This window comes from Astatotilapia calliptera, chromosome 8, assembly GCF_900246225.1.
Source record: "Astatotilapia calliptera chromosome 8, fAstCal1.2, whole genome shotgun sequence".
Lineage (NCBI taxonomy): Eukaryota > Metazoa > Chordata > Actinopteri > Cichliformes > Cichlidae > Astatotilapia > Astatotilapia calliptera.
Window position 1 is genome coordinate 17752967 of NC_039309.1, and position 19505 is coordinate 17772471.

General features: G+C 42.1%; 1 protein-coding gene across 5 annotated transcripts in view; it reads right to left on the bottom strand.

Moving 5' to 3' along the window:
* Positions 1–5064, bottom strand: part of ep300a (EP300 lysine acetyltransferase a) — a 30561-nt gene extending 25497 nt beyond the window's left edge. For 4 of the 5 annotated variants that reach the window (XM_026177193.1, XM_026177190.1, XM_026177191.1 and 1 more), the window contains exons 1-2: positions 4517–5063; positions 1446–2113 (exon numbers count right to left, since the gene is read on the bottom strand). In XM_026177193.1, the coding sequence (XP_026032978.1) occupies positions 1446–2113; positions 4517–4610 (762 nt within the window). In that variant the 5' untranslated portion in view covers positions 4611–5063. Of the gene's footprint in view, positions 1–1445; positions 2114–4516 lie in introns of all 5 variants that reach the window. The other variant, XM_026177192.1, reaches the window with a different exon arrangement.
* Positions 5065–19505: the final 14441 nt, after the last annotated feature.

A 19505-nucleotide genomic window follows, 5' to 3' on the forward strand; every position in this document is an offset into this window, starting at 1 on the left:
CATAACTTCTCCGTTTTGTGGTAAGCTTTTCTTTGGCTGTCACTTCTTCACCCTGACCTGTCTTATTTGGCTCAGCAGAACTGAAATGCTTTTACACACGCACTCACATAAGCTCAGCGATTCTCTGCGCGACCAACCTCTCACATGTTTAAGCTTGCTGCGGGAGATTTCACTTGTCATGTTTGCATAGTAAGCTAAAGATTAATAAGACGATGTCAGAGGAATTGGTGCACAAATTATCATCACTCACAGATCAGTACTGTCGCTCTCTATACACAGTTCGCACGATTGCAAAGTGAAAGCAAAAAACAAGCGCAAATTCAAACGCGACTTCAATATGTCACATATTGACAGTGGCTCACCGATGCCAATGACATAATTACCCAGCTACATTTCTGAAAGAATGCAAAAGCATTGACATATATTTTTCCTACAATAGCCCGACGGGCAGGGAAGAGATAGATTTTGGTAGCCCGACTGAAAAAATCGCTAGCTCCGGGACGTCGGGCTAGCGATATTGCGAGCCCTGTATCTGATTGAGGAATCACTCATCTTTGGAAAAGAGAGTTTATTACAGAGAAATGGCTCTTTCCAAAATAAAAGCTATACTATCCGCTTCTTCTGGGCTATATTCTCAGCAGCATAAGGAGAATCATGTGCTAAAAGCTGTCTAAATGACTCGGCTAAAGTTAGTAGCTTGTTGTTTTTGTCTTTGCACTAGGATGATGTCGGCGTAAATGTGCAGTCATATTCGTTGTGTTCCCACTATCTCGTTGAAATGACCTTAACGCCACAACACGGCAAATCTCCGTTAACGAGCTACCGCCGATCGCTCCGTGCATGGGGCTAGACGGCCAACACGTTAACGAGCTAACTGCGCTAACACACTAGTTCACACCAATGTAATTGAGCATTGCATGGCACATCCAGCATACTGTTTTACTTTAGTCCATGACTCGCTTACCTTCAGGGTCATACGTCACATGAAAACCAAAATAATTCCAAACGCCAGATCTGAATGAGGGTGGGGGAGGTCCATGTTGCAAGGAGAGCTTAACTTCTGTCTTGCTAGCTTGCCCTGCGCTCTTCCTTCTGACGATGCTGTCTGTGTTGAGCGCTCAGTGGATCTGCGCTCGACAGTGCAGCCTAGGCGGAGTAGTCGAACGCAGATTCACTGAGCGCTCAACACAGACAGCATCGTCAGAAGGAAAGTTGATCAAATAAATTACAAATGTTGTATTGTTCGATACATATGCGTACCGAACCGAAAGCACTGTATTGAACGGTTCAATATCGATACGAATATCGTTGCACCCCTAATATATATATATATATATATATATATATATATATATATATATATATATATATATATATATATATATATATATATATATATATATATATATATATATATATATATATATATCTGAAGCACTGCCTACCTTGTTCATTGCTCCAGGCTGCTGGCCTCTTATCCCAGCCTGGCCCCCAGCTCCCGGCTGCTGTAGGGTCTCAGCCAAAAGGTTGCTGCCACCGACCATCCCCTGATTGCCGAAACCCATCCTTGGAGAGCCATTAATCACCTGGTTCCCAATCATGCCTGGCTGCTGCTGTCCATTACTGCCTTTCTGCTGTGCTCCCATCATGGTCCTGATCATTCCACCTGCAGCACTCTGCTGCTGCATCATGTTGGCCTGCTGCTGAGGGGAAAGGTGTTGTCCTTGGCCCATCATCTGCTGAGGCCCCTGACCAGGGGACGCCTTCATGTTCGCTAAGTGCTGCCCCATGGCAGCGGGGCCTCCTGGGCTACCCATGGCTCCTTGGTGCCCCGGCTGAGTTGAGGGTGTTGCCCCCGCACGCAAAAGCTCTGACAGCTGTTTATGCTTGGCCACTGCATCCTGCCCTCCACCAACTCCCCCAGGACCATGACCAAGCCCAAGACCCAATCCTCCTGCCCCTCCACCACCGCCTCCAGGACCCAACAATGCCGGTCCTCCTCCTAGAGTGGTGTGCAGCTGGTTAGGGTCCCCACCATTGACCAGACCTTGTTCATTGGAGCTGATGAGCTCATCTGGGAGGTCGTGCTCCAATTCAAAAAGAGATCCGAAATCTGAAATGAAGAAAGGCAAGTTCAAGAAGGCAAAAAAAGCAGAGAATGAGCGAGGAGGACGACAACAGGGACCACAGCAATGTTAAGCTGGTATAATCCATCATATTTAAGCATGACCAAGTGAAAATGTGATCACTTGCTTGACATCAAAAATTTATGAAAGCTGATCATGCATGACCAATTTTCTCACATCAGAAATTAAAAACATACTATCCAATGCAACAACACTGAGCACCGAACCAGTAAATGATTTAGAGGTGGGCAACCTGACAAACTTATATGATGAATAAAATAAAAACAGTGTTGTCTAAGCATTTTTTCCCTCCATATGAAATGACCAAAAGTGTGATCAGCTGTGGCACAAGTAGGACGATATTCATTTGACGAACTATGCATCTTGTGAGTCTACCACATTTTGTAAAAGAGAAAATGGCATGACAGACAAAGTATAGCAGCTAACCAACAATGCTGAATGAAGCAAAGTGACGGACAATAATAACCACCACTTCTAGTCAAGAGAGAGAAAAAAATTTGTAGTATCTACTGTACGATCTACGATCTGCAGAGACAGTTAAGTTTTTAGTGGCAGGCTTTGTATCCAAGCAAGAACAGTAAACCAATAGTGTGATGTGTGATTTAAAACTAACCTTACTACCCAGGTTTGCAGAAAGAGTCTCTGATCAGTAAAGACATTCAAAGTGTTGCACAGACAGGTTGACGAATGGACTATTTCATCGAAGTAAGGCCACAAAAATTGGTAAGATACACAGGGACCGGGGATAAATTATTTCTAGTGAGAACAGCAATCCAAGCTTTAGAAGGCTATATTCCGTTCAGTCAAACACAATTTTTATGCTACACATTACCAAGTAATGGTAATGTGTAGCATTACCAGGTAATGTGTAACATACACATTACAATCAGTTAGTTATCTGACACATTACAAAGAAATGTGGCAGTCAGCAATTAAACATAACTAAGTTAAACATAAATTCACTGCAGCTCACAAACATTTGAAACATGCTTTTATTCTGTCCACACTTAACTTTTTCCCCTCAGGAAGCAGAAATATTAGACAAATAATTACTTAAGCCTTATTTAAAATACAAATGCAACGGGTTCAATGGTTCAGTGCTATGACATTTGAGTAACAGTTTTGTTGTTTGTTTGTTTTAAGTATTGCATTGCTGTAATTGTTAAAGTTTGGGTTTTGGGAGCTATCTGACCTAACTAAGGCATTTAGGTAGCACCTTTACCATTTCTTGTTGTTTTGTAGACCAAATGCTTTTTCAAATAGACTGACCATCCATGAAAATAACCTGCAGTTCAATTAATGCTACGATTTAAAGACAACTGGAGACATCAACGGGAAGCATCTTTCGGCAACAACCACACTTCATGGCAGTGACACGAAGAATAATTTTGAGTGCAGTTAATTACATCCTCAAATCGTGTTTATCTTTTGGCAGTAATGCGTCTGTCATCGATATATACTTTGTAAGGTGACGGAAATGTGTGCAGTGCCTGACTAATTTAACCGTAATGGTCTCTCTTATTGCCGAGCAGGCGGGCAGAGACGCAGCTGGCTTTGGTGTAACGACTGAGTGAATGTCTAAGTGATGAAATCTGGGTGAATATTTCGTGCGTGTAGTAGTATTCGGTCACTAACTGGGCTTTCTGGTTAGCAGCTCGGTGGTTAGGCATGGCGCTGTGTCCATGCTCCACCGTTTCGTTCTCGGGCCACTATTCCAGCTGCTGCCACACGCCATCCACACACACGCAGAAAAAAAAACGTACCAACAATGGCAGTTTGAGCTTAACAATCAGTCGGACCCGTGGGCCTAAATTTAGCTCTCACCAGGCTAGCAGCACCACCGTCTGCAACCTCTGTCTTCGCTAACATCATTAACGATGGCTTACGGCAGTTAAGAAAGGGTCCGAGTTATGATGGGGCAAAACAAGGTTGTTTTAAACCCTAGCAGCCTAAAAACTCGAGTACAGAATAGCAGTACGTATACATGGCTGTCAATTTAAGACAACTCTATGACACCAAGAAACTTCATCGTAAGTTTGACTGGCAATGGGGTTACAAACAACCCGGCTAAAGTAGTCATTAGACACGGGACCGTCAAGACAAGATCCGCGTTCAAGTGGGCTAGCCTAGCGCTAGCTGAATGGCTAGTAGCTACCTCCGGCTAAAATGGCTGTTAGCATGCGAGCTAGACGGGGAGCGTTTCTTCACGTACACACACTCACTACTAGCACGCTAACATTAGCAAGCTACGACAAAAACAGAAGCGTAATCCCGCGTTTCCCTCCTCTTTTAAGTAACCACAAGCCGTTCAAAAACAAAAAACTCAACGAATAACACCAAACCAAATTATAACCTGAGCCAGTACTTACCGTTTCCATCGCTGGCGGACGCGGAAAGTGCCGGAGAGGAGAGTTTAGGCCTCTTGGCTGAAGGCGGGCCAGAGTCCAGAACGTTCTCGGCCATATTTTTTCGAAATAAAAATATATAAAGTATCCACAATTGCAGTCGTTTTCACACCTTTAGAACCTCATTCCTTTCCGTTTCCAATATTGCGACTTTTCCCCCTCCTTTTGGGGGACTAAGAGGGGGAAAGTCACGGGTACGAATTACTCCTCTTTCCCTGGGTTCGCCTCTCGATTTCAGCCTCGGCGTATATCAACCCCCTCCCTCCCTCGTCAGATTTTTTGTTCTTTATAAATTTCTGCCAGCGGAGGAGGAGGGGGTCCGTGAAAGTAGAGGGAGACACACGCATCGGCTTCCCTCTAAACTTACAGAGCCTCTTCCGATGTAAATAAACTAGCCCCTGCTACCTCTCCCATGATCGCATCCGTCATTTCAGCTTCCTTTCCAGCGGAGTCTGGATGAAGATAATGTCGGGCAGAAAAGCCTCGTTTGCCTGCGAAGTGACGGTGGTGCTGCTGGTGGCAGCGGGTGAGGATGCGGGGATGCAAATTAAAAAAATAAAACTGAAAATATTCAAGTGCAATGGTTGACAAAATATAATGCGTATTATCTATGCATATAAAGACCCAAAAACCCTCAAAGTTGGTTATGATTCATCTATGCAGCAAGATGAACGTGATCTTCTGTTTCTGAGGTTTATAGTTGCAAAGATTCATTTTGAACTGTGTTAAAGAAGGGGAACTTATGTTTTAAAACATTTTGTAAGTGGAAGCTTTAAAGAACAAAATAGTGCAATAACTTGGAATTTAGCAGACCGAAGTTGATTCATGAAGCTTGAAAACTCTGTATTCTGTGGAAAGGTTTGGCTGAGCCTGATTATTTTCTAATTTAAATACATAATGTTTTATTTATAGCTAAACTTTCAGTGAGACACCACAAAAATTTGTAATCTTCCCATGATGATGGTGCAACTCTGCAGGGTTGCTCCAAAGCCAGTTTCACTGAGAAAAGCATTAAAAGCTTGTCACCAGACTCTCCACTTCAGGCCAAGTAAACTGTCCAAAACCAATCTACAGGTTCTTTCTTTTCAGTAACATTTATAAATATGTCACTGAAAAGAAAGAACCTGTTTGAACAGTGATTGTTTTAACGTGTTAATTTCCAGTCCCCCTGGTGTTTCCCCTCAAACCGCTCTCTGTGTAAAAGTATTCAAAGATGTAAAACTGCACAAAATGTAACTGTCTAACATTTGCAATATGTTTATGAGCATGTTCCATTAAATCTGTACAGTAATGGTACACACATGCACTGTCTGAGTTTAATCAAAGGTCACTTTATTTAGTTACTGCTCCATTATATCCACCAATGTGAATTTTCACATGTGTCTCTGAAACACAGAATCAGTTTGCTTTTATAAATTACATGATCTGTGCTAGAATAACTTACTGTTAGCTGCTGGTAAATGTTTTACAGCTTGATCTGGAGTAAAGAGTGAACACACTAAAAAAATGCCCTTTTTAAACTTATTTAATCTGGGCCTTTTGGTGATGCATTCTCTAACAAGTATCTCAGCATATACTGATTCTTTTTAAGTTTTTCATTACAACAATCAATCACCTCTCAAGCAATACTTTATACAAATGCTGTGCACTTCCACAGAATACAGTGGCTTGGAAAAGTATTTGGCCCCCTTGAACTTTTCCACATTTTGTCACATTACAGCCACAAACATGAATCAATTTTATTGGAATTCCACGTGAAAGACCAATACAAAGTGGTGAACACGTGAGAAGTGGAACAAAAATCATACATGATTCCAAACATTTTTTACAAATAAATAACTGAAAAGTGGGGTGTGCATAATTATTCAGCCCCATGAGTCAATACTTTGTAGAACCACCTTTTGCTGCAATTACAGCTGCCAGTCTTTTAGGGTATGTCTCTACCAGCTTTGCACATCTAGAGACTGAAATCCTTGCCCATTCTTTGCAAAACAGCTCCAGCTCAGTCAGATTAGATGGACAGCGTTTGTGAACAGCAGTTTTCAGATCTTGCCACAGATTCTTGATTGGATTTAGATCTGGACTTTGACTGGGCCATTCTAACACATGGATATGTTTTGTTTTAAACCACTCCATTGTTGCCCTGGCTTTATGTTTAGGGCCGTTGTCCTGCTGGAAGGTGAACCTCCGCCCCAGTCTCAAGTCTTTTGCAGAATCCAAGAGGTTTTCTTCCAAGATTGCCCTGTATTTGGCTCCATCCATCTTCCCATCAACTCTGACCAGCTTCCCTGTCCCTGCTGAAGAGAAGCACCCCCAGAGCATGATGCTGCCACCCCCATATTTGACAGGGCGGATGGTGTGTTCAGAGTGATGTGCAGTGTTAGTTTTCCGCCACACATAGCGTTTTGCATTTTGGCCAAAAAGTTTCATTTTGGTCTCATCTGACCAGAGCACCTTCTTCCACATGTTTGCTGTGTCCCCCACATGGCTTGTGGCAAACTGCAAACGGGACTTCTTATGTCTCCAAAAGTTGATTCTGTTCATCTGGACGTAGCGTTTTGTGGGAGAAACGTTTCGTCACTCATCCAAGTGACTTCTTCAGTCTCAGCTGACTGCAGGTTTCCCCAAACATCTCTCTTCACTTGCATCCCAGTCACGGAAGCGTTGGAGGTAGTCCGTAAGAGATTACAGGATGACACCAACCTCAGCAACAGGACCACTCTCAGCATCGACCAAGTGTGTTTGCTGTTGGAACTGTGTCTTCATTCCACCTACTTCACATACAAGGGTCAGTTCTACAGGCAGAAACATGGGTGTGCCACGGGCTTCCCAGTTTCACCCGTCGTGGCAAATTTGTACATGGAAGAAGTGGAAAAGAGGGCTTTGCTATCCTACCCTGGAAGACCACCAAGCCATTGGTTCAGATTTGTTTACGACACCTGGGTGAAAATCAAATCTCAGGACGTACCACATTTCACGGATCAAATTAACTCAGTGGACCGACACATCAAATTCACCAGGGAGGATATGAAAAGTGGCAGGTTAGCCTTCTTAGACTGTGAGATTTCCATCAGTAATGGGGGACATCTAAAAGCTGACGTGTACCGTAAACCTACACATACGGATCAGTATCTAAGGTTTGACTCTCATCATCCACTGGAGCACAAACTGGGTGTCATCAGGACGCTACAACACAGAGCGAACACCATCCCCACTGACACAGCGGCCAGTGAGGCAGAAGAACAGCACATCAAGAAGATCAAGAACATATTTCGCCATCTTACAATGGTGTGATTGCAGCCATTCCCCAACTCTCTGTGAATGGGACTCATGACCATTGATCAGTGGTCTTTGATCAGTGGGTTTTGGTCAGTGGTTGTTGATCAATGGTCATGAGAATTTGCATAATTATGATGAAGGAACTGACCTCCTAGCCCATTGTTCCTTCAGTGAGCTGGTTTCAGTCATTATGCAAATGTACTGTTTATAAGATTTGGGGAAACCTGCAGTCAGCTGAGACTGAAGAAGTCACTTGGATGAGTGACGAAATGTTTCTCCCACAAAACGCTACGTCCAGATGAACAGAATCGACTTTTGGAGATTTCCTTTCCTGGATGATTGAGAATGCATCAAGACAGGACTTCTTCTGGTTTTCTGTTAACAATGGCTTTCTTCTTGCCACTCTTCCATAAAGGCCTACTTTGTGCAATGCATGACTAATAGTTGTCCTATGGACAGATTCCCCCACCTGAGCTGTAGATCTCTGCAGCTCGTCCAGAGTCACCATGGGCCTCTTGGCTGCATTTCTGATCAGCACTCTCCTTGTTCGGCCTGTGAGTTTAGGTGGACGGCCTTGTCTTTGTAGGTTTACAGTTGTGCCATACTCCTTCCATTTCTGAATGATGGCTTGAACAGTGCTCCGTGGGATGTTCAAGGCTTGCGAAATCTTTTTGTAGCCTAAGCCTGCTTTAAATTTCTCAATAACTTTATCCCTGACCTGTCTGGTGTGTTCTTTGGACTTCATGGTGTTGTTGCTCCCAATATTCTCTTAAACAACCTCTGAGGCCGTCACAGAGCAGCTGTATTTGTACTGACATTAGATTACACACAGGTGCACTCTATTTAGTCATTAGCACTCATCAGGCAATGTCTATGGGCAACTGACTGCACTCAGACCAAAGGGGGCTGAATAATTACGCACACCCCACTTTGCAGTTATTTATTTGTAAAAAATGTTTGGAATCATGTATGATTTTCGTTCCACTTCTCACGTGTACACCACTTTGTGTTGGTCTTTCACATGGAATTCCAATAAAACTGATTCGTGTTTGTGGCTGTAATGTGACAAAATGTGGGAAAGTTCAAGGGGGCCGAAAACTTTTGCAAGCCACTGTAAAATATCATAATGTAACTTTAGGGTACAACAACTTGTCTCTTGTGAGGAAGCCTCTAACGCAGTCGTGTCAAATTCATTTTAGCCCTCGTGCCACGTGCTGCCAAATTTGAGGTCAAGCTTGGCTGGGCAGTAGCAGTATTCTGTAATAAAATGTACTTTTCCACATTCACTTATCCAGGGATTCAGTGGGCAAGAAACCTAGCCAGGGATATCTATACCCCCCTCTGTAGTTGGCTAATAGGGAAAATAGGGATAACGAGGCAAAGTAATTAAAATTAAAGCTGCAAGCAGCGTTATGAGGGCCCTCGCACCCCGGCATGTCGAGCCACGCCCAACACTTAAAACCAGCACGTCCGATCTGATGTCACATTGATGGAATTCATGCATTTAATCACCAGCTAACATTTCACCTTATTCAACCATGATTATAGTCGTCCCACTAGGTGGCGCTCTAACCATTACTGACAAATGGCATAACAAACATTTCCGAGCTCGAGTCTCATCAAGCCTGTGAAGTTTGGGAGAGATTGGACAAATTTTGTTTTCGAGTGACAGCAGATTACTGCTTTTTGGCAAGTGATTGAAACCAGGTGCCGCCATGACCACCCCGTTTCCCTGAACGTAAAAAGCTTCGCAATTTAACATCACAAAGGTCTTTAGATTCCACACAGAGGAAATCGCATCAATCTGATGAAATCCCTTGGAGGAGTTCGTCAAAGAACGGTGCCTGAAAAGAGGGGAAAATGTCGCCGAAATTACACATTCATTTTAAAATGGCTGACTTCCTGTTGGATTTGGGATATTGCTCTAAGAGACTTTTTTGTACAACTTGATCTCTCCTATAAGCTTCCCAGATTTCAGACTCATACACAAAACACAGAGCAGGGGCTGATGATTTGAAAGTTTGTAGGGGGCGCTGTGGAGCCATTTTGCGCTATTCAAGGAAGGTGATCACATAACAACAAAGCCTTCGTCCCATTGGAGGTGTGCACCAAATTTCAAGGCTTTTTAAACTTTCCAAGCCCCTCAAAAGCCACTTCATTGTTCATGGTGAACAGCGTTGCCACCAGGGTGCGCCGTTCAGTTTAAAGTCACAATTTCCGCACTGAAGCATCACGAGGGACTGATGGTGATATTCACCGCTTTTGAGGTGGCCACGATGAACCTGTGAAAATCAGTAAAACAAAGTGTAAGACATGACATTTCCTGTTCCCACTAGGTGGCGCTCTGCGTATTCCTGACAATGGGCACATCAATTTGTTCAGGGTGGGTCTGACATCATGCCTGTAAAGTCTGGTACTGTTCAGACTGGATTTCATTGAGTTACACTAATTTGTTTCTTCATGGCGAGACATCAAAGTTCGCCATGCTGCTGGGGTCACACCCTTTTGCTAAAAGTCACAGTTTTCACTGTAACCCAAGACCAACTCCTTAAGGCTTTCCTGGAGAAATTTGAGGCTCTAAATGTCACCCATCACAATACTGTACCCCAAAGTGTAAAACATGACATTTCCTGTTCCCACTAGGTGGCGCTGTCCTTGATGTCAAATATGGCAGTAGAAATATGTTCAGGGGTGGAGCCTTATCATATGTGTTCACTTTGGTCAAGGTCAGGAAATGTATGACAAAATGAGAGGCAATAAGATTTTCATGGCGAGTCATCGAAATTCGCCATGGCGCCACGGCCTCACCGTATTGGGAAAACTCAAAAGCTCCGCAATTTAACATGGCACAAGGGTGTAGTTGACACTGTCCAAAGATGAAGCTTATACGACCAAATCCCAAGGAGGAGTTCGAAAAAGTTCGAGGCATGGAAACGGTAAAATTAGAGCCAAAATGTCACCTTCACTTCTAAATGGCGGACTTCCTGTTGGGTTTGCATCAATGGGCCCCCAGACTTTTTTGTTCGACTCGGCATGATACACATGTGTGCCAGATTTCATACATGTAGCTCAAACTATGTGGTCGTAGGGCTGCATTTAACAAGGCATAGGTGGCGCTGTAGAGCCATTTCCCAGTGCTCATATGTAAAACCATTAAAATACAAAATTTTTCACCAGACCTGGCATGTGTGCAAAATTTCATGAGTTTTTGAGCATGTTTAGGCCCTCAAAAAGGCCCTTGTTTTGCCTGAATAATAGTAATAAGAAACGGAGCAGATACAATAGGGCCTTCGCACTCTCGGTGCTCGGGCCCTAACTAAGGCTAAAGTACAATTATGTGGGGACACTGAAGCACTACCAAGCTAGCATCCCCAGGTTAGGATTCCCAAGCCGGTCAGTAGATGTAATGTCTCCACCGTGTCCTGAGTTCTCCTTGTGGGCCTCCTCTGAGGACTCCTCCCTGTTGGGCACCTCACCTGGGAGGTATCCAGACAGTATCTTAGTTTGATGCACAAACCACATCAACTTGCTCCTTTTGATTAGGAGGAGTATAGTGTTTATACGCTGAGTCCCTCTTGAATGACTCATCTACCCTATTTCTAAGAAAGAGCACAAACACCATTCAGAGAAAGTTTATTTCTATCTGCAATCTTATTCTTTTGGTCATTACCCAAAAGATAGAAATATAGATTTGCCAGTAAATAAACAGCTTCACTTTCACACTCAGCTCTCTCTTTACTACAACAGACACATGCAACATCTGCAACGCTGCAGATGCTGCACCAATCCATCTGTCAGTGTTCTGCCCCTTTCTTCACTCACTCATGAACAACACTAGTTGGGTCAGCAACTCATTCCCAATCCAAAGTGGGCTTTCCCCCGTTTTCTGGCTGAGAAACATAGCCTAATACTTGGAGGTGATGAGTCTTATCCCAGCCACTTCACACTCTGCTGCAAACTGCCCTTCAGTGTAAGCTGGAGATCATTATTTAATGAAGACAGCAAAACCATATCATCTGAAAAAACCAGAGACCAGATCCCGAGACCAGCAAAAGCAACACCCTCTGCCTATTGTCTACATCTAGAAATTCTGACCATAAAAGTTATGAACAGAATTGGGGACAAAAGGCAGACAAAGTGCAAAGCAAAGCAAACTTTCACAGCTATTGTGCAGGGACTGGAGCAATGGGACTAATATACCACACTCCTGAAGCACCCTTCATAGGAGCTTCCAAGGGACACAATGGAATTTTTTCTGTAAGTCCACAACAGAGATGTAGACTGGTTGGGCAAAATGTTATGCATCCGGTAATATCCTTTAGGGAATAAAGAGTTGGTCCATACTTACATGAACAGGACAAAAACCACATTGTCTCCTAAATCTAACATTTGACTAATGGGCAGACTCTCCTCTGCAGGGTAGTCTGTGGAGAACCTTCCTCCATGCGAAAGAATAGGCCTTCCCATGGAGGATGAGCTTCTGGCTCCATTTCTTGGAAAAAGGGACCACGACCCCAATTTGCCAATCCAAGGGAAATTTCTATAACTTCTGCATGATTTTCCCTCCGGAGCCCGTAGGGACTCAGGGTGAATTTCACCCACCCGAGTTAAAAAACTCTCTGTTGTGTGGTTAACTACCACAAAGATGGCCGAGTCATCCCCCTCATCCACAGACTCTGCTTCCTCTACAGTAGGTGTGTCAGTGGGATTGAAGAGATCCTCAAAGTTTTCCGTCCAGCACCTAACAAAATCCTTTGTCCTAATCTTTCAGATTGTCACGGCCTGGAGGTTCAGCTGGTCGCTGATCATCTCTCTCTCTCTCTCTCTCGCCAGGGCGGAACTCATTATGGGTTCACGCCCTTGGCCCACGCCCTCGGAGGAGGAAACACCTGTGCCTCATCAGTGTGGATGGCATTTAAGCCAGGAAGCAACGGCTGTTCTTTGCTGGATCGTTGTGAGAATCGCGTCAGTGAAAGTCGAGCGTCTAGCAAGTGTTTTTCCATGTAGTTGTGTGTTTGGAATCTAATGAGCGTTTCTTTGTGTGCAGACCCTCTGGACTCTTTTCCCTGGTGTTCCCTGAGTGTTCGAGTGGATTCGTGTTTGGATTGTTTGGAGAGAGACGAGAGTGTTCACCTGGATTTCCCCTGGAGCCCTGCCCCTCTCACCTTTTGTAGATAGCACTGCCCCGCACCTTTGTAGATAGCACCGCCCCGCACCTTTGTAGGTAGCACTGCCCCGCACCTTTTGTATATACACTCATTGGACATTGTTTATTAATAAATTCTCTTGTGTGCATCAATCCCCGGAGTCCAGCACGTGAGTCCACCTTGTACACCGCGACACAGATTGAGGACTCAAATGCATATTCCAATTGCAGACAGAAATATACAAAGCAAACATTCAATTGCAAGGCTGTTATAAAAGTCCAAAGAATCCAAAGTCCATTTGTGAAGGGAAACTAAACATAATGACAGTATATGAGCACACAGGGAAACATACAGGAACATATACATATGTCACAACAAAGAGTCAAATGAAGCTATACTGTATTACCAAAAGTATTCACTCACCCATGGAAATCATTGAAATAAGGTGTTCCAGTCAATTCCACGTGTAAAAAATGAATAAATAAATAAAATAAAATAAAATAAAATAAAATATCTAACACCTAGGCACACAGACTGCTTCTATAAATACTTGTGAAAGAATGGGTTGCTCTCAGAAAAGCTCAGTGAATTCCAGTGTGGTACCATGATAGGATGAAACCTTTGCAACAAGTCCATTCATAAAATTTCCTCACTACTCACTATTCCACAGTTGACTGTTAGTGGTATTATAACAAAGAGTAAGTGATTGGGAATGACAGCAAGTCAGTGGCAAAGTAGCAGGGTTCGTAAAATCACAGAGTGATCACAGGTGGATGCTGAAAAGCCAAGAGCACAGAGGTCCCCAACTTTTTGCAGAGTCAGTCACTACACACCTCCAAATTTCATGTGGCCTTCAGATTAGCACAAGAACAGCCCTTAGAGAGCTTCATGGAATGGGTCTCCATTTCCAAGCAGCTGCATCCAAACCTTACATCACAAAGCACAATGCAAAGCGTTTAATCTGATGGTGTAAAGCATGCTGCCATAGAACTTTAGAGCAGTGGAGACGTGTTAAATGGAGCGACAAATCAAGCTTCTCTGTCTGGCAATCAGATGGACGAGTCTGGGTTTGGTGAATGTCAGGAGAAAGGTACTTGTGGGACTGTACAGTGCCACATCCAAAGCTTGGTGGAGGGGGATTATGGTGTGGGGTTGTTTTTCAGAAACCGGCCTCAGCCCCTTAGTCCCCCTGAAAATTATTGTTAATGCTTCAACACACCAAGTTATTTTGGACAACCATGTGGGAGCATATTTGGGATGGCTCCTTCCTGTCCCAACATCACTGCACACCAGTGCACCAAGAAAGGCCAATAAAGACATGGATGAGCTAGTCTGGTGTGGAATCCTGACTACAACTCAATAGAACAACGCTGGGATGAATTAGAGCATAGACTGCGAGCCAGGCCTTTTGTCGAACATCAGTGTCTGACTTCACAAATGTATGTGCTTTCTGCAAGAATGTTCACAAATTCCCATAAACACACTCTTGTAGAATGTCTTCCCAGAAGAGTTGAAGTTATTATAGCTGCAAAGGTTGTGCCAATATCACATTAAATGCCACGGATTAGGAATGGGATGTCACTCAAGTTCATATGCATGTGAAGGCAGACAAGCAAATTCTTTTGGCAATGTAGTGTGTGTATTCAAGCTGGCCAGGCAGGATGACTCTGGTTGCACAGAGTGGTGGCGACTAGGTTGATAAGTGATAAGGAGAAAGGGAATTAGCAAGGACCATGCTTCCCTTTTGAAGAGCTAGAGGAAGTGGGCTCTGGAAAACATGTGGCAGCCATTGTAGCAAGTGGGTGATCACCTGGTTGCGCAGCAAGCCTACAACCAGCTAGCAGGAAGGACCAAAGTTAAGGAGGAACTAGGAAGGTGTGGTACAACTTTACTGGTGACACTTTTTGTTTTTATGGTTTACATGTCCAGAGGAGTTTCCCTAAAGACCAGCCCATACTCAGGAGTGAGCTATGGCTTAAGATCAATAGTCACCTTTAAGAAGGAAAGAGCCACTTGCTGCTGTCCAAAGGCTTCATTTTGTTGGTTGTGGTATTCAATTATAATCTAAATTGAAGACTCAAATGCAGGCAGAAATAATTACAAAAATTAAAAGTAACAACAACCAACTATGGCAACCAAACAGAACATCAAATAACAAGATTAAAGACTAACAGATAAGTGTTAACAAGGTCCCCTGCCTATCCAGGCCTGCTTAGAATGGTTTGTCAATGAGCTAAGGATGAACAATACACATGAACCAGTCTTTAATATCAGTTGATGAGATTTTTTTTTTTGTTTATAATATGTTTAGAAACAGTAGTTAACATAGGATGGATCTTTAAATCTCTTTGATGAAAACAAAACAAAAAAACAGCAGCCTCAGGGAGCAGAAAACTCCAGGAAGGTTTGGCTTTGAAACCAAAACCTTCTTCCTGTGAGGCAACTCCTCTAACCACTGCACCATCATGCTGATGCAATAGACTGTCCAATGAAACTTATCATAATGCATTGAAGGCTTTCCAAACAGCTTAAGATAGGCCAGTCCTTAAAATCTAAGAGTAAAATTACAACTTTTCCCAATTTCTTTTTCAATCGTACTAAGCATAGATAGTTTCATAATGTTATGCCTTGAAGAAATGGTGTAAAGATGTACTTTGTAAACCTGGAGACTTTATATGGTTTATGCTTTATATATTGCTCAGCTGGTCATCTACTAATTGGAAGGTTGGTGAGTCGATCCCTGGCTGCTCCAGTCTCCAGCCTGCATACTTAGGTACTCTCGGGCAAGATACTGAACCCAAAGGTGCTCTGTGATTCGTTCATCACAGCATGAATGTGTGTGAATGTTTGCTAGAAAGCACTTAGGTGCAAAAAAAGTGCTGCAGTGAATGAGGTATGTATAAAGCACTTAGAGTGCTATATAAGGACCAAGCCACTTACCATCTTTTTGTACCTCAAAAAGGTTCACGTAATTATGAAAAAGAATAATATGAAAAAGGGTAAAAATTAGTGCATTTATTCCATATTCAGGAAGTAGTTTTACCTTACCTTTAGGGTCCAGTAATGACTAGTGTTTGGTAATTGCACACACTAAGAAAGAAATGCACTTTTACTACACCTGCGATTTCTCAGAGTGTGGGTAACAGTAAGCCAGATGTTCTGATAGCTGAAATGTTCTTCTGCAATTCCAGAATGTGCCATTTTAAGTTTGTTCGATCAGAATCAGTCATCTTTGTTTCTTTGCTATGTGGCCATGCAAAGAAAAGAAAAGTTCTTTCAAAATATGCAGTATACATATATGATAGGTAAAAAGTAAGAAAAAGCAAGTTATAGAATGTAGTCAGTATGTTCAGCTATTAAAAAATAGTTTCGTTTGAGATCTGTGGTTTGCCTGTTTGCTAAAAAGCCCCCAAAGCAAAACGACAACAACAAAAATCTGATGAATATTCTCCAAGTGTGGTCATTCTATCATTTTTCATATAACTGCAAAACTAGTGGCATCACCATCTGTTAATGTTAGCTATCTTACACATTTAATTACCTAAATTTTGTTTGGGATTAAAAGATTATAATATTGCACATCAAAAATGAAGCAAAACAACAGGCACTACAGTACGGTAAAGTACCAAGTCTGAGCAGCAATTTGAGTACACTTACATTAGTGCACCAAAACGTGATTAGATCTTGTTTAATATTCTGTGGAAAAGTCAATAAAGTCCAAAATTTTCCTCCAATTACATTCAGTTGGTATCAAGTATAAACAAATTGTTCATTAGCCCGATCAGGTCACAGGGTCACCAAATTCACTGGTCTTTTTTTAGATGTAGCTTCCAAACCATCCTGTTCCAAAATAAAACTGTCAACACACTGCACGACTTGCATTGTGTCCTTTAAGAAGAATTCCCCAGTGACATGCCGCTCAGCAGATGATACCAACTATAGAAAATATAGTAGCTGTTAAGAAAATTACAGAATGTTGCACTTTTTAATGATTTCTTTAACAATAATTAGACAACAAATTTGATTTCCTTACATACCGATCACAAAGCTCAAGAAAGCTCCCTCAACCTTTTCAGATATTGCTCATACCTCCTTGTGTTTGTTCTTTCTACTAGAAGGTGTGGCATCATTTGTCTAATCCAGAGTGTAACATTTGGTCTTTGTGCATTTAGTCATTTTATTGTGGTTAGACTCTGCAAGACTTACATAGATGTTTGCATTTACCAGTTACAGTGTGTTAATCTGAGGTGTGAATTCACTGTTTGAGTTGCAACACAATTTTCAGTCCTCTGCTGCAATGTCCGTTTCTAAATCTTTGCTCCAAATATTTAATTTTATTCTTTTCTCAAACAGTCCTTTGTGAAATAGAACATTTTCCCAGCACTCTGTGAAAAATTAAGTGCATCTCATGATTCAGCAGTTTGTAAAGCCACCTTTAGCAGCAATAACATGAAATGCTCGCTTTCTGTATGACTTTGTCAGTTTCTCACATCGTTACAGAATCATTTTTGGCTCACTCTTCTCTCACTTGCTCTGCAACAGTCAGGCTGAAGTCTGGCCTTTGACTCGGTCACTCCAATACTTTGATTCTTGTTGTAGATTTGCTGGAGTGCTTGGGATCGTTGTGATGTTACATGACCCGATTTGAGCCAAGCCAAGCTGGCCGTCGCACAGATGGCCTCACGTTTGACTCTAGAATACTTTGGTACACTGAGGAGTTCATGGTTGACTCAGTGATTGTGAGGTGCCCAGGTCCTGGTGGCTGCAAAATAAGCCTAAATCATCACCCCATGTTTGACAGCTGGTGTGAGGTGTTTGTGCTGATATGCTGAGATTAGTTTTGGTCAAACATGGTTCTGTGCATTATGACCAAATATCTCTATTTTGGTCTTGTCTGTTCCAAAGACATTGTCCCAGGAGTTGTGTGGTTTGGTCAGATGCAACTTTGCAAACCTAACCCTTGCTGCCATGTGTTTTTAGAGAGCAGGCAATCCTTCCAAATAAGGGTTTTTCTAATTGTACTGTAACAAACTTTATAATTTAGCATGCTATAGAGGCCTGTTGAGGCTCTTGGGATTTTTTGCTGTTTCTCTGTTTTTTTGCTGCAACATCCACTTCTGAGAAGTTGATTAGCAAAACCTAACTGCTACTTATCCTGTTAATTTCTGTATTAGCAGTATCGGTATACTTAGTTTTTCACAGGACTGCATACAATCCTAAGCAAACTTTATTTTTTAACACGACTTTGCTTTAATGTGGTTTAACAAAACTTCTCAGCTGTCAAAATTATAAGTAAATACAAGCAAATTAATTTAAATAATTTTAATTTGAAATTTTAAATATTTCCAAGCCTCACAAAACTTAAATCTAGCATCAGTGTCAGAGCAGCTGTACCTGTAACTGCTGTCAAGACATCCCTAACTGAATACATTTGATGAAGACAGTTTCAAGATTAGGAAACAAAACATTATATATTTGATTTTGTTTGTGTGTTTATTATGATTGAAGTAAATGTGTGTCACTCTTTAATAGTAATATTTGTATTTTAATATATATAAATACAAATATTATTATATAATATATTTTAATATATATTCAAACTGACTTTAATAGAAACTACACATTCTTGGCATTGTCTCAGTTTGCTTCACACTAGTTTCCCTTAATTAAAAGGTGTCACCAGTAAAGGTGCACCGCACGATCCCGCTTCTTCCTCCGTACTTCTTTTTGGGAACCACACATGTGAATACCATCACTTCATCTACTCTTCTTCTCATGAAGACACAGCAGCTACTGCCAAATCACATTCAAATGGTCTAACATCCATTCCTCTGAGTTTTATTTTTCTTATTGATTTAGTTTAGCAGTGGTTGCTTTTGGAGCAGTCACCGCGGGGAATGATTCTGAGGGTGCTTCTCCAAAAAGCTGATGATGAGATGTTTCAGCTCTGAGAAACACAGATGGATCTTCCATTCTAAGGTGCTGACCAGCATTTCTCTTTAGTTAGTTAAGCAGTTCTTGCAAAAATATGGCTAAGTACAGTAGACAAAAAATACTTTTTGCTGTCTATCAGCACTACTTAGGAGCAACACAACTCGAAGTCAAGGAATTTCACCAATCAACTTTTAAGCTGTTATGTCCCAGCAATACTAACTCAACACAAAATCAAGACTGACACCAGAGTTTTTTGTTTGTTTGTTTTTCAGAAACACAGGGATATTTTTTAATCATTACACATTCAAAGCTGAAACTTGCAAGCAGGAGAGCATTACAGCATCCTTCGTGAAGTCTGCCTTTATCCACACCTTGTCAGTAACTTTTTTCATAACTAGCAATTAAGCCCGGGCAACGCCCAAAGTCTACACTGCCACTGCAAAGCCATTAGGAGTTGCAGGGGAGCATAACAAATCTCGCATGTTAAGAGACAACAAAAATGACTGCCTCATAGAGATACTGCCATTTGTTGTCAGTGCTGACCCCAGCAGCGGTTGCTTTAAGTAATCTAAATTACAAAACATATTTTACTT